Source organism: Lissotriton helveticus, chromosome 1_1 (assembly GCF_964261635.1).
Source record: "Lissotriton helveticus chromosome 1_1, aLisHel1.1, whole genome shotgun sequence".
Lineage (NCBI taxonomy): Eukaryota > Metazoa > Chordata > Amphibia > Caudata > Salamandridae > Lissotriton > Lissotriton helveticus.
The window spans coordinates 1,689,144,096-1,689,159,094 of NC_136057.1; the positions used below are offsets into that span (position 1 = coordinate 1,689,144,096).

General features: G+C 45.3%; 1 protein-coding gene across 4 annotated transcripts in view; it reads right to left on the minus strand.

Moving 5' to 3' along the window:
* R3HDM2 (R3H domain containing 2) overlaps nucleotides 1-14,999 on the minus strand; it is a 906,692-nt gene that overhangs the window by 233,910 nt on the left and 657,783 nt on the right. For all 4 annotated transcript variants that reach the window (XM_078688982.1, XM_078688980.1, XM_078688983.1 and 1 more), the window contains one exon: nucleotides 6,713-6,879. In XM_078688982.1, coding sequence (XP_078545108.1) covers nucleotides 6,713-6,879 — 167 coding nt within the window. The remainder of the gene's footprint in view (nucleotides 1-6,712; nucleotides 6,880-14,999) is intronic.

Consider the following 14,999-nt stretch of genomic DNA (forward strand, 5'->3'; position numbering starts at 1 on the left):
GCAGGACTTAAAGGGAGTTTGTTCCATCAACTGCGATGCCAGACAGCCTACCACAAGGTCTCCGATCAAAATTAGTTTTTAGCAATAACACGATCCGCTAAGAAAGGGGAACGCGGTCGGAAACAGTACAGTCAATGGTGAATGTTGTACGCGCAGAGAGGAGAGGAACCGAAGGATCGGCATCGAACCGGAGTGTAGCGAGTCACATCCGAACCCGATGGCGGAATAAAAACAATCTGAAGATGGAGTCGATGACCATGCTCACTATCACCGAAACGAGGTGTCACCTACCTCGTGACTAGGAAGACTACTGCAAAGAAAAATAAAGTGCAAACATCCGGACCCAACACTAGATGGCGATCTATGCTTAAGCTTCGAACAGAGCATTATTAATGCAGACTTAAACAGAGAAGGCCGGTGAGAAAAAAACACAAGAAGGGAGTTAGGGATGCCGAATAAATCTTTGGATTAACCACTTCTAAGCCCTCCTAGGAAAGAATAGTGGAACCCCAGAAAGCCAAGACTGAAATAGCCTTCAAACTCGTACCACTTAACAAGCTTTTTACAGTGACTCGCATAAAAGATTTTGTGGATAGTTTCCTGGCAGTTGAGATGACATCCACAAACTGATGCAGCAAGCAGAAAGACTAATTGGCACAGGTAAATCTCCACAAGTGCAGCCACAGCATTTGGGCATTAATATGGAGGGCCTGGCCACCATACTGCAGGATCAGATCGACCAGGTACAGGAGAAGAGGGTGGCCCCCTCAAGAGCTTTCTTCCAACAAATCAACATTCCAAATCCAACTCGCCAAGTTTGGAGCAATCAGGACCAACAGTGCTTAATCGCCTTGCACCTTTTTTTTTTATAGCATTCAAGACAACATTTAGTTTAACCAATAAAGCAAGTCTCTCCGACTAGCTGATCCTAAAAACATCCCCCACAGATGCTTCCTATGTTGCGAGATTATTCTACCGCTGCTAGAGCCTTACAATGAGCCATTTTCTCTATTATTAGCATGCCTCAAAGGCACCTTTAACATGAGGGCACATACTCTGATTCGTAACCTCACACCTGTCGATGTAATGGATGTTGGTGGTATTGCTGTTCGACAGAAGGTGAATACCACTGCCTAAGATAGAAGAGGTGTAAGCCTTCATGGCAAGATGGACTTCCAGCAGCTACAACACATTTATATTTAGGCACAGCTCTAACAAGGCTCTGCGCCATGATGTTGCACAGATAGGTGAACCAGCACAATGTGGAGGCTTTCGTACGGTCGCTTGCAACTGTAGGAGACTAAGGGAAAGACCGACCAACAGACTGGAGAGGCACACATACCAGTGCAGGTTCACAAGGACCCAATCAAAACTCAGCACCCTGCATGAGATGAGACTTCTGCTTGCTGACTGAAGCTCAGGGTGTTAAGCACGGACTGTTCATGTCTACAGTTAGGCTGCCACTATAGCCACCTCCTTAATTGAAATAAGAGTAGCAGTCAGCCCAAATGGCAGAACAGTAAACTGGTATTACTGAGACACAATTACATATTACATGGAGTGCCTTTCAGCAGGTAGAATCAGCAGATTAGGTTAAGCATCTCAGAGGAATCTGTACACCGGCCAATGACCCCTTTCTCCCATGACATTGAGGGTCTACTGGAACTGGCTCAGGGACAGTATTTTGTACTGGCCCAGGATGGGCCTTGGTTGTCCGACCTTGTAGTGAACTGAGAAGTAAAGGGAATACAATCCCATGCACCCATGGAGAACACCACCATAGTACCCTTTGTTCAGCCGGACAAGACAGTTTACCTCCTAAATGAAGGTATGTGCCAAGGACCTCAACCTGGAGGAAGGAGGGCTATCCAGCGGAGAAAACAGAAAAGGTACAGCTAAGTCACTGCAGATTAACAAAATGATCCACTGAAGAAATGAGACAATGCCACCCATCCTACCCCACTGCAAGTAGAATGCTTGAGGGTGGTTGTGGAATCTGAAGTTTTGAGGCAATCAAGATAGCGAAAGGTATACAGAACTGGAGCTGCTGCTGTGATAACGGCATCCCTTAGATTTGTCTCTAGCCAGAAAGGAGTGGTACATAAATTGGGGTGTTTGGATAAGTTGCCATGGTTGGCCCTGGAGCAGCCTTGAAACTTCTCATCCTGCCAGTGGAATTTTTTCCCCAGGGAGGCTGGATTCAGTGAGCATGTCATAGTTCTACTGTTTTGAGGTGATCCATGAAGGAGTCCTCCTTCTCTCAGAACTGTAGTTCACCTTCGAAGTTCCCCAAGAGTTTCTGATCATCTCTAAGGAATGCCACAGAAAGCATTCAAGCGTGTTGACAGTGTTACAGTTGTGCCCATGGATAGAGCTATGATTTCCACATAGTCCAGGCCACACAAACATCTGTTCATTAGAGTTAAAATTGCCAACAACTAGATCGGAGTAGGGCTTTTTCAGGTAATGTGGAAAACTGATAACTGTCAGTATTGCCAACTCCTACACCGTGCGTGGACATGGCAGCTCAGAAGATAAGTGGCATTCATATTGCAAAAGTAAAGGCTGTCAGAAATAAAAACATATTGTCACAAAGTGTGACTTTTTAAGACCGTCTGTCTGGAGAAGCCTAAAAAGTAATTGAGGTACAATTTAGCAGCTGAAGCTTTTGTCGTCAGGCTCTCCAAAGAAGGATGTGATAAGAATTCTGGGTCATAAGCCATTTGTGGGGACTACTGAGCTAACAAAGGGCTTCTCTCAGGTAGCCACCACAGGCTCCATTGGTGTCTCCTTGAATGGCAACTAAGTTTCTGTGACTGCAGAGAAAAGCCACAAGATCTGCCTCAAAGTGAGGCTTTGGATCAGTGGTGGCCAAAGATAATTCCAACTCTTCTTCTGCTTTTCCTACCATTGAAGTCAATGAAGAAACACTTTCTGAAGGAGGTCCCAAGGATAAGGTATTTTCCTTTCTGGAAAAATATGTAGGTCATTTGAAATTAGTACGCCTGGGCAAAAAACAGTAACCATGTTGTAAAAAACAAGAGGAGATTATCTGCCTTCAAGTTATCATCCTCTGTTCAGCCATAATCTTCACTGTGCACTACCATAGCATCGGATTCTGAACTAACGAGTTCCCCCACAAAGGGAAATTTATGAGCTCTAGACAATGGTTGTACCAAGGGTTGGTTATAAAAACAGGCCCAAACATTTTCTTTTTCTACTCAGGCAATGCCTGCCAACTTGGAGTGCTGTGGAGGTGGAGCTGAAATGGGGTCCGAGGCAGCACCAGTGTCAAGGGCTAAGTCAGGCACACAGGGTTCAGTAAGTTGTAGGGCATTGGCTTTGTCAGATCCAGTGTCGAGGCCAGCGCCTGTGGATGGGCGGAGTCAGGAGGCATCATCGTCATAGGAGTAAGATTCCTAAACCCCAAGAACTTCCTAGAGGGTAATCGAGCCATCTACAAAATATCCAGGGTGGTTTGCCCTGACCTGACTGTAGTCAGCCAGTGGAGTAGGGAGTTCTAGTTTAATCTTTTTCAATGTCAGAATGGACTCAAGTAATGAGGAAGAGCCCAGTAATGGTCTGTGTTAAGACGCCAGATAATATCGAGTGCAACCACTTTCTCGAACAAAAGGATTTCTCCTTCCTATGGTGCTTTTTTCTAAGGAAGATCAGAGTACGTCAAAGGACTTACCTGAACGCTAAGGGCAATGTTATGACTTATACCCTTGGCACTTGGTCTAAAATAGCTTGGCTTCATCACTCCCTAATGGCCTTTAGATGAATGAGAACAAAAACTGCAGGCAGAGGTGTCATTTTCTAATTTGAGCCACCACATAAAGATGTCATGGATGCAACAAGGGACTTTAATCCTATGACATACAATACAAGATTTAAATTCCAAAATCTTATGTAGTCATTTGACCTAGTCGCTATTGAAATCTGAGGAATTTAGTCAGTGAAGCAAAGAGAAGAGCTACAATCCATATTTGTGGGGTGAGGCAAAAAGGAAACAGGTGTCAGTGCACTGGTTGGTGCCTTATGAAGCTGTTACATCATGGGAGGGCAGAGGAGCAGCTGAAGACATAGGACACCACAGGAGAACTATTGCTGGAGAAAAGGTTTCCGGATCCAGTCTTGCACCTGAAGAGTATTCATATGGTCAGAAATCTGCAGGAAGAAGCATCTATCAGGAAGGCAAATTTCCATATATATATATATATATAGGATTGGGTACCTCAACAGTTTGAAGTTATTCAGAAAGTGGTGGCCATTACAATAGATGGAATTATATCTAAATATTTTATTAACAGTAATAAACAATAAGTCAGAATTATTCTGTTTATGATCAAAGAAAAACCTACAATGCAGAACCAGGGTTCAGAACATTGAACTTGACCTCAGATGCACTGTCCAATAGCAGTACAGAAAAAATACCAAACCTGAGGTCAAAGCCTTCCAATTTTTGTTCAGCATCTCAAGCTAAGCACCATGTACAGTTCTGGCTGAATTGTATCTTAAGATATTTATAACTTTCTACAACAGTAATGTTTTTACCCATATACCACTTTCCACTGTAACTGTAACTGTTTTACCATACTTTTAAAGCCATTTTAAGACATACAGGCTGCAAGTGCTCTTCTTGAACGTTTTAGCCCAACTGGAGCTTTATTCAAGATCACTAAATCTGCATAATAACTTGTTTTACCCGAAAATGGCCAGAGTTTCGGAGGAAAATAATTATAAGAGCTAGTCGAGTTTTTAGATCACTTGAGCACGAATTAAATAGTGAGGCAGACAAAGTCTGGCACACACCAGGTGTCATAGGTAAGCAAAGACTCTTAGTCATAGTGCTGGCAGCTTGCATAATAACCTAGCAATCGAAAGATAGAGGACTCAGTGTGTTCACCAATGGTGAGAGAATGCCCAGCATCAGCATCTTTGCCCAACAATGGAACTGTCACTTCTAGCAAATTACTTGACATAAGACATAATGCAGAGAAACTGTGCCACAGGGAAAAGAGCTTTAGTAGCTCTTAACAACACTTTTGTGGATATTTTAGCTGCTGGGCTCCACTTGACAAAGATACAATAAGTGTACACCTTTTTAGGATTATCCCTCCTGAATAGGGAAACCAACAGTGATCTTCACCACTCATGAGAGATCACACATACAGGGCCGGACTGGCTACCCAGCGTTTTGGCATGCTGCCGAGCTAGGGGCTGATGTCACTGCAGTGGGGGCTAATTTTGTTGATGGAGACCTGCGTGTGCTTCGAAATAAACAAAGCAAAACGAATTTTGTTCAGCACACGCTGGTCTCCATCAACAAAATCAGCCCCCAGCTCGTCAGCATGCCAAAACGCCCGGTAACCAATCCGGCACTGCACACATATGGGAATCCAATACTGCTTAAAATACGAAGGTCAACATTGATGTGAACCAAATTGGGTTTTCCTGGAGTCTATTGGATGTCAGATTCATTGCACATGCTTTAACCCCTCCCATGCTCGTGACGGAACCGTTCCGTCACGAGCCTCGGGTGGGCTGTGCTGGTGACGGAACGGTTCCGTCACGGCCCCGCCGCAAAGCCTGCGCGGCGCTGATTTCGCGCATGCGTGGCGCGTTCTATTGAGCGGGCGGGGCCGTGACAGAACCGTTCCGTCACAAGCACAGCTCACCCGCGTGCCGTGACGAAGCGGTTCCGTCACGAGCACGGGACCGCCGCCCCCTTAGCGCTGCGGCGGAATAGCAGCCGCAGCGAAGGGGTTAAGAACATAACTATATACTTACATCGAGAGAGATGACCTCATTTTAATTTTAAGGCAATATTTGCATTATTAAGACTTTCAACATGGGTGCTCCAATTTGTGATATTATGTTCTAATAGACTGATAGTTGAGGTATTCTCAACTACTATTGCAAGTAACTTTCAGAATTAGAATTTTTTTTCAAGTGCACACCATTTATACAGAACAGACGTTCGTGCTTAACAGCATAGAATTCAGAAGTGCCTAAACTGTTGAAAGAAAGTAATAAAAAAATTTAAAAAAACGGTATCTTTGAATCAAACCATGGCATGCAAGTGTTTTTAACTCCCTAGTAGTGCTCTCATACGGAGAATCAAGCTCCATAATGTCCAATCATAAAAGTCAAGTCACCACCCCATGTTTTGGATAATATATATATAAAATACATCACTTTATTACAAATGATTCAAAACTTAAAAGGGTTGTGTGTAGCAATCCCACTTTCAATAGTACATTGGTTTAATCAAAATAAAATGTGTTACTTTTAGTTAACTAGATTACTGATTTACAAATGTAAACACTTGTGCAAAATTATAACTTTTGTGGCTTATTTGGATAACAAAATCAAAAGAGTTTGCAACATCAAGATTTGTATAATCATTTGTAGAATAAGGACTAGCACGAGTCAGGTAATCGAGGCAGGAGAATCTTTCCAACTAAAGTTTAAGACACAGAGAAAGTAAAACAAAGGTTTTGATCTAACAGAAACCATAGATATGTATCGGAAAGTCCATTCTTTAACTGCACTGGAAGCATCTGGTTAATGATCACTAAATCCTAGGGCCTCAGTGCATCTAAGAAGCTGGAAATTATGGAGTAGGCCAAGAAACAAACAGGACTATTTTAGATGGTCTCAATAGTGTTTAGTTTTAAAATCTACAGGTCTGCCACACGCTACCTACTTGATAGGATGAAAGAGGAGTGTACTGGACCATCATGCCCTGCATTTGGTTTCCCATGCTGGTTCGTTGGTTGCTGATGAGACTGGAGTTTTGGGATTGCTGCACGCCCATCATACCCTGGTATGGCGGCTGCTGCTGCTGCTGGTTAGACATCAGTGGTTGCAAACCTGCAAAGTCACAGATAACCTGGCTTTCATGGAATTCTTTTGAGGAGGAAACAATTCTGATGCACTTTATGTAATACACTTTCAATGCTTTAGATAAACCATTTAAAGAAAAAAGGCTGTTGAGTCACAGCTGCCAATAGAGAAGCAATTCTGGCAAGTGTTACAATAAACTTCCAAAGGAGAACGCCATTGTGCCACCACTTTAATTATCCGTGGGTTGCGCAATTACTCAATACACCTTTCCAATCACACTTCAGTCAAGCACAACCTATAAATGTCCTGAGCATGAAGATGGGTATATTGGTAATGCCCTTAAACAATGGCACAAGTGCCCACTTTCCATCACATTGTTCTCATGAACTTGCCAACAGTGACAAAACTTCATCCCTTCAAGTATTTACAATAATAGGCTTACAGTAACTGCACAAAACAGATTTCAAACAGTGTCTTTCCTTCAGGTTTGCCAGTTTAAAATGCGTACTGTTCAGAATTGTGTCATGCTGAAGCTTTCAGTGGAAATGCTCCTAACATTCAACAATTCTTCCAATCCATCTATCCAAGTTCGGGTCAGGTCAAGTTGTACTAAGAAAACACTCCTAAGGCAGATGTGAGGCCACTGGCAGTCTTCTGGCAGAGATGCAATAATATAGCTTCCCAAGTTGATAACTTCAGTAAACAGTATCAGCCCTACCATGTTACAAAGCCACTTCTCTACAACTTGTAACAGTGGAGTAATAGTAGGACGGTAATCTACTTCTTAAAGTAGATTCTATAAGAGTGCTATCCCAAACCTGAAGCAGCAACAGTGTAAGACTCCGGCCAAGAGTTTTTAAATATGTACACTCACACCAATGCAATTGGTGGAGTGGAGTGGAGAAGCGTGGCTCAGTGGTTAGAGGCGGCAGACCCGGAAGCTGAGATCAGCCGTGGACCAGGGTTCGATTCCCCGCCTCGGCGGGTCTCGGGCTCAAAAATTCCACGGACTCGACAACTCTCGCTCCGGTGCCTACTCGACTCACGGGGTCACACTCTGCGACTCTGGGCAATAGCTTGCTTAATCTCCACTACGGCCCCTCGCGGCGGGATGCCTGGCTTTCACCTTGTGAATACCCTGCCGGGGTATCTCACAGGGGAATACCAGGACGGGTTCCCTAAGCAAGCGCCTTGAGACCCCTGGGTGATTAGTGCGCTATATAAATCGAAATACATTTACATTTACATTTACATCTGCACATCTTAACCTGCAATGAGAAGTAGTAGCTGCTTCCAGGGAGACGCTAAGTATTCAGGCAAAATGTCATTGAACGTAGCTAACACTGTCCAATGCACAACTTAACAAAACAATGTGTATTATTTTTAGGTAGAGCCTGGGCAGCGCATGCGCTGGCTTTGTGAGGCATGCTCTATTAGAGTATGGACTTGAAGCTCCGCCCATATTATTCATTGGTTTGTGTCATTGTCCTTTGTAAATGCTGGTCTCTGATTCGTTAATAGGCTTGTTAGTCCCTCCTTAGTACGGCATTGACTTCATTTGTAACCTCCCAAGAGGACTGGCCCTTTTACTTTTGTTGTTCAATGGGGTCTCATTTAGTCTGTAAGCACTATTTTCTTTAATGAGTCTCTCCTACTGCAGGCACGACATGATTTCCTGGAACATTCAGCGCGCCATGCATCACTCATGACATGGTCAGTGACATTACTTTTGACACAGTCTCCCACAAAATCCTGCTCCTCCGTTTGGAGGAGATAGGAATTGGAAATAAAGCGTTATCATGGTTCTCCTCCTTCTTGGCCGACCGGACTATCCAAGTGACCTCTCCCCCTTTCTCTTCCCATGTCCACCCTCTACACTGTGGGGTTTCCCAGGGCTCTTCACTGAGCCCTACGCTCTTCAATATATATATGAGCCCTTTGGCACGGATGGCTAAAGCACGAGGAATCTCCCTGGTGGCATACGCCAATGACACCCAACTGGTGATTGCCTTGACTAATAACCCCAATGAAGACAAAATAAAATGTAAAGGAGATATCTCTGCTATTGCAGAATGGATGACAGCTGTCTGCAATTGAACTCCACCAAAACGGAGATTCTCCTGGTTGGCAGAGAATCCCACCTTTGGACAAATGAATGGTGGCCCCTGGCACTTGGTGACCCCTCTGACCCTAAACCCGCAGTGAAAAATGTGGACTTTATACTTATCAAAGATCTCAATCTTGAAACACATGCCAAATCAGTGGCGGGGAAGTGTTTTGGACTTCTGCGCGGCCTCAGACCGATTTTGGGTCTTTTTGATGCCCAAACATGGCAGTGGATTATTCAAGCTTCTATCCTTGCTTGCCTGGATTACTGCAATGTGCTTCTTCTCGGCTCTAATAAATCAGTGCCTAATAGATTGCAGCGGGTCCAGAACGCGGCAGCACGCGCCATCTTTGCCCTCCCTAAATGCAGCCATGCTTCTAATCTCCTCCGTCGCCTACATTGGCTGCCCCTCGAACAGCGCGTTTGCTTTAAGACATTCTGCATCACGCACAAGATACTGATAGGAATCGCCCCAGACATTGTAGGCGATCTGTGCACTCTGTACAACCCCACCGCGTGCACTGTGCTCAATGAACCAGTGTCATGCACGTATTCCTTGCATGCGCATAACTAGATCTGGTGGCTGCTCCTTTAGACGTCTGGCCCCCACTCTTTGAAATTCTCTCCCCCTACACATTTGCAGTAACCCTGACCATCAGACCTTCAGACGTCTTGTGAAGACCTGGCTCTCTTCTCAGGCCTAATCCCTTGGTCTTGTCCCCTGCTTAGTCTTGCTCCAGTGCTGGGACGTCATTTTGCCGAGGCAGCCATGCGCTTTATAAGTTTTTTAATCTAATCTAATTACTGATGACCTCAAATTACATCACTGATGACATCATCCAGTGATTATGAATGTTTTGTTTTCTAAACGTTTTTGTGTGTTGAACATATATACGAAGGTACCACAAAAGTTGAATTAGTATACTTTGTGTAACACTAATGAGTGATTCCTTTTTAACAGTTTATGTGAGTCACTGTGTCAATCCGTGTGTGACTGGGTTTTCTGACCGAATATACTTCGTTATCACGCAGTCTTTTTCCCCGCGTTGTAATTCCGCATACCATTACCCCGCAAGTCGTAACAACGACTTGCGGAGAGGAGAGGGGGGAGGGGGGCTGGATGTTGGAATAGTATAATTTACTATTCCAACTGTGTGGACAGTAGGGAAGGTGGTGGATTTTAAATCCAACACCTTATCCCCCCCTCTGCAAGTCATTGTTCCGACTTGCGGAGTAATGGTATGCGGAATTAAAACGTGGTTGTTGTAACAACCACTTAATTACCTGCGGGGAGACAGTTTCGTTGTAAACATTGTTTACCTTTCTGACCGACTGTATAGGTGAGTGGGTGTCAGAGGACATATGGGTGTTTAAGTGGGTGTTTAAGTGGGTGACTTACTGGCTGTGTGGGTGGCTGTATTGGTGAGTGAGTGGCTGTATGGGTTTGTTGGGTGTGTCAGTGACTGTAGTTGTGAGTGGGTCGGTGTCTGAATGACTATATGAGAGAGTGAATAAGTGGCTGTATGGTGAGTGAGTGGCTGTGTGAGTAGTTGTATGGATGTGTGAATTGGTATGTAAGTGGCTGTTTGAGTGGTTGTATGAGTGAGTGGCTCTGCTGAGAGGCTGTATGGGTGAGTGGGTGTACGAGTGGCTTTATAGGTGAATAACTGGGTGTGTCAGTAGCTGTATGTGCAAGTGTGTGGCTGTATGAGTGTACTGGGGTATGATCAGGCTCTGTGAGTAGGTAGGTGTGCGAGTGACTATGGATAAGTGAGTCGTTGTTTAAGTACTCGTAGGAGTCTGAGTGGTTATTTGAGTGGTGTGTGGGTGGGCGTTTGAGAGGTTTACAGGGGTGTTAGTGGTTCTGTGGATGTCATCAGTGATATCATTTGAGATGTCCATCAGTGATATCACTGACAATGTCATGAGTGATGTAATATGTGAGGTCATAAGCAGTGCACTGCAGGGGCGTAAGTTATAGTCAGCTCAGGTAACTAGAATTTCACTGCTTTTGTACGAGTGAAATTATAGTCTAACTTAAACGTCCATGTAATCTTTGTTTTTTTTCAGTGAATTTCTACAATTTTTAAAATCTATTTCCCAACTATAATGGGCCTGTAACCTTTGTTTTTTTTAAGTGAAATTGTGATTATTTTTTTAAAATTTTTATTTCCTAACTATAACAACTAATCTTTGACACTGAGTGAGTGAATGAGTGTCTCAGTGGGTGTATGAATGTGAGTGGGTTTGTAAGTGGGTGTGAGAGTATGAGTTGGGCTGTAAGTTGGAATACAAGTGTCTGCGTGGGTCTGAGTGTGGGTGTGAGAGTCTGAATAGATCTGTGGGTGTGAGAGTCTGAGTAGATCTGTGAGAGGGTGAGAGAAAGTAGGAGTGATTCTGTAAGTGGGTGCATGAGTGTCTGACTGTGTCTGAATGGATGCATGTGTTTGAATTCATCTGTGCGTGGGTGCATGAGTGCCTGGAGGGGCTCTGCTTATTTTTGGCCTTTTTAGGTTTTGCCTAAGCGAAAGCTGCGCACTGCGCAGCTTTTTCGTGCAGGCGAAAACCTTATGTTTACAGTAGAGTGGCTTGGGAATCCGCCCTCTGTTCCATTGGCTAGCTCCATAAATGGAGGCTAGCCATTGGAACAGAGATCTGTCCGTCATGGCCGGAGCAGATTCGTGGGCGTTCCGGCCATTTTTACTCATCCTGCCCCTTTCCGATCGTCATTGTGGCGGTGGGCGTGTGCAATTTTTTTTTTTGGTCTCGCCATGTTTTCTTCATTTTCACCGTGACTTTTGCAGGGGTGGGCTGTGCACTGAGGCCGCTGATCAGGTAAGCAGCATTTTTTAATACTTTTGTTTTTATCCCGTTCCTGACCCCCCCCTCCCGCTCTCCGTGTGCCCGTTCCCGCCCCTGCCCCCCCCTCCCACTCTCCGTGTGCCCGTTCCTGCACCACTTGTAAATGCTTGTTTACAGTGTGCGCAGCCACTAAGTCTCCAGTTCCGGGACTAAGACAAGGGAGGCCGTGGGACTGACCGGGAGTATGGCCATGCAAGATGCAAGAGGTACCCGGAGAGAGGGGGGCGATGGTAACACACATTCAGAGTCACACTTTGATTTCCGCCGCAGCCCGGAGGAAACACCAGAAGAAGATGTCCGGCATGCCGCCTGGTTGTGGGCGGGGCCGGGAGGACGTAGTTTCCAGTCACCTGTGCGCTTCTCCCCTGCCTGTCCATGTTATGCTGCCCTCCTGTACGTCTCCCCCAAGAGTTGCTTTCTAATCCATGTGCTCCTCCCCACCCGCTCCATGACGTTCTTTCGCCTGTTGCTTCCCCCTAACCCCGACCTCCATGTTACTTTCTGCCACCCGCACCCTCTGTGTTTTCCCACCCTCATCCTTTGCGATTCTTCATTCCACCTGCACACTACATGTTGTATCACCCTACCCAATTCCCTTTGTGATGCTTCCATCCATGTGCATCCTTTGTGATTCTCCTCTTCACGCGTGACATCAATCTTGCCGTGCCCCCCACCACCACCACTCCGCCCACTTGTGATGCTCCGGAGATGCTGTAGATCATTGCTAAAAACCAGTGGCAAAATCAATGAGTCCCAAAGGCCATTTCTGTTGGTTTTGTCAATACTTGTTCTTCAAGCATCTTTATACCTCAGCGGCAAGAAATACATGTGAAATTTCTTTTTTTTAAATAGTTTGGTTAGAGATTGTCTGCTACGTTCGCCTCCAAAATAGGCACCCTGCCTTACATAATTATACAATGACCAGTTTGAACTGGAAGCGATGCATTGTCCATTATAATACTGTTTTTTTTCCACCCAAAATCCAGAAAATGTTTAACAAAGAGTTAAAAAAAAAAAAGGGCTCAGTTATAGTTTTTGTGCCATGAAAACTGCACATTAAGCCACAGAAATTGACGTTAGTGGTACGTATGCATTTAGTTATACCCCTTACTTTCTGGCACGGACAAGGCTTTGTGTTGTGCTCTTAATGTACTGTGACTATGTGGTACTTTCTAAATCCCCCTCTTGGGTGGTTAATCTACTGCTGCACCCCTTGGGTGCCTTCACTTGGCCTCATGTTGAGCTCCTTTGGTGCTGACCATTTTCTGCAGATAACACAAGCCTGTTGGAAATAAAGTGCATTGTGACTTGCTTTCCCCCATCTCTCACAGCCTGCTCTGTGCAAAAGTATTTTACACCCTTTGACACCTGTCTCTTGCCTGTGAAGAACCCTTTCCCACCTTTGAGTTAGTTTCACAGCCCAGCTATCTCACACCTACCTACTGTCTGCTGTTCCTCTTTGACACCTCGCTATTGTCTGCAGCACTCCCTTTCACCAGTGTACATCATTGCAGCCCCTTTCACACTTGTTTGTTGCCTGTACAATCCCTTGTATACCTGAGGTTACACAAAGAGCTTCTCCCACCCAAACCTACCCATTATCTACACACTCCCTCTCAGACTTCTTGCTGTGTACAACCCTTTTCACACTCCTCTTTTATCTGCACAATCCCTCTCTCTCTCACTCCTACATCATCATCTCTCTCCCCAGTCTGTCACCTTTGAAGTACTTTTTACACCTGTTGGTTACCTATGCGGTCGGTTCATCTCTAACAACAGTGTATAACTTGCACAGGGGGGCTCGCAGTGTGTGGAGGGCTCTGTGTGGGTGGCTCTGTGTGGGTGTGTGGGGGGCTCTGTGTTGGTGTGTGGGGGGCTCTGTGTTGGTGTGTGGGGGGCTCTGTGTGGGTGTGTGCGGGGGCTCTGTGTGGGTGTGTGCGGGGGCTCTGTGTGGGTGTGTGCGGGGGCTCTGTGTGGGTGTGTGGGGGGGGCTCTGTGTGGGGGGGCTCTGTGTGGGTGTGTGGAGGGGCTCTGTGTGGGTGTGTGGAGGGGCTCTGTGTGGGTGTGTGGGGGGCTCTGTGTGGGTGTGTGGGGGGGCTCTGGGTGTGTGGAGGGCTCTGTCTGGGTGTGTGGGGGGGCTCGCAGTGTGTGTGGGTGTGTGTGTGGGGGCTCTGTGTGGGTGTGTGTGGGGGGCTCTGTGGGTGTGTGTGTGGGGGGGCCCTGTGTGTGTGGGGGGGGCCTGTGTGTGTGTGGGGGGGGCCCTGTGTGTGTGTGTGTGGGGGGGCCTGTGTGTGTGTGGGGGCTCTGTGTGGAGGGGCTCTGTGTGAGGGGGGCTCTCTGTGGGTGGGTGTGGCATTTGCGAGAGATTAAGCTATTGGCATTGTAAATGACAATGCCATTTATTTATCGGTTTTCAAAAAGAAAACAAATAAAAAAATTGTCATTTACAATGCCAATAGCTCTAACTTTTCCAAAGGCAAAACCGTTGCATTGTAAATGCTTGTTTCCTACTTATTTCTGACCTTTAAGTTGCCTCCTTATGCTCCTTTCTGACCTATATTCTGCTAGTTTCTGAACATTATGTTGTCTCTTTCTGCTCGTTTCGGACCTTTATTTTGCCTCTTTCTGCTCGTTTGACCTTTACTTTGCCTCTTTCTGCACGTTTTGGATCTATTTGTCGCCTCTTTCGGCTCAATTCTGGTCTCTATTTCGCTTCTTTCTGCTTGCTTCTGGTCTCTATGTTACTTGCCTTTTTCTGCTAGTTTCTGATCTTTCTTTTGCCTCTTTGACCTCTATTTTGCCTCTTTCTGCTAGTTTCTGATCTCTATGTTGCTCTATCTTTGTTTTTTACCTTTATTTTGCCTCCTGCTGCTCGTTTCCGACCTTAATTTTGAACCTCTTTCTGGTCATTTCTGACCTTTACTCTGCCACTTGCTGCTTGTTTCTGACTTCTATTCTACCTGTTTCTGCTTTCTCATGCCTCTTTCTGCTCTATGCTGACCTTTATTCTGCCCCTTTGTGCTAGTTTTTTACCTTTATATCCCACTATACTATAAGACGCAAACCAACTGTTACAGGTAATCAATGTTTTTTATTTGCAGTATGTCGTGCTTTAGATCAGTGGTTCCCTAACTTCCAAAAACCACAACCCACTTTTTAGAAAATTAATCCTTCGCAA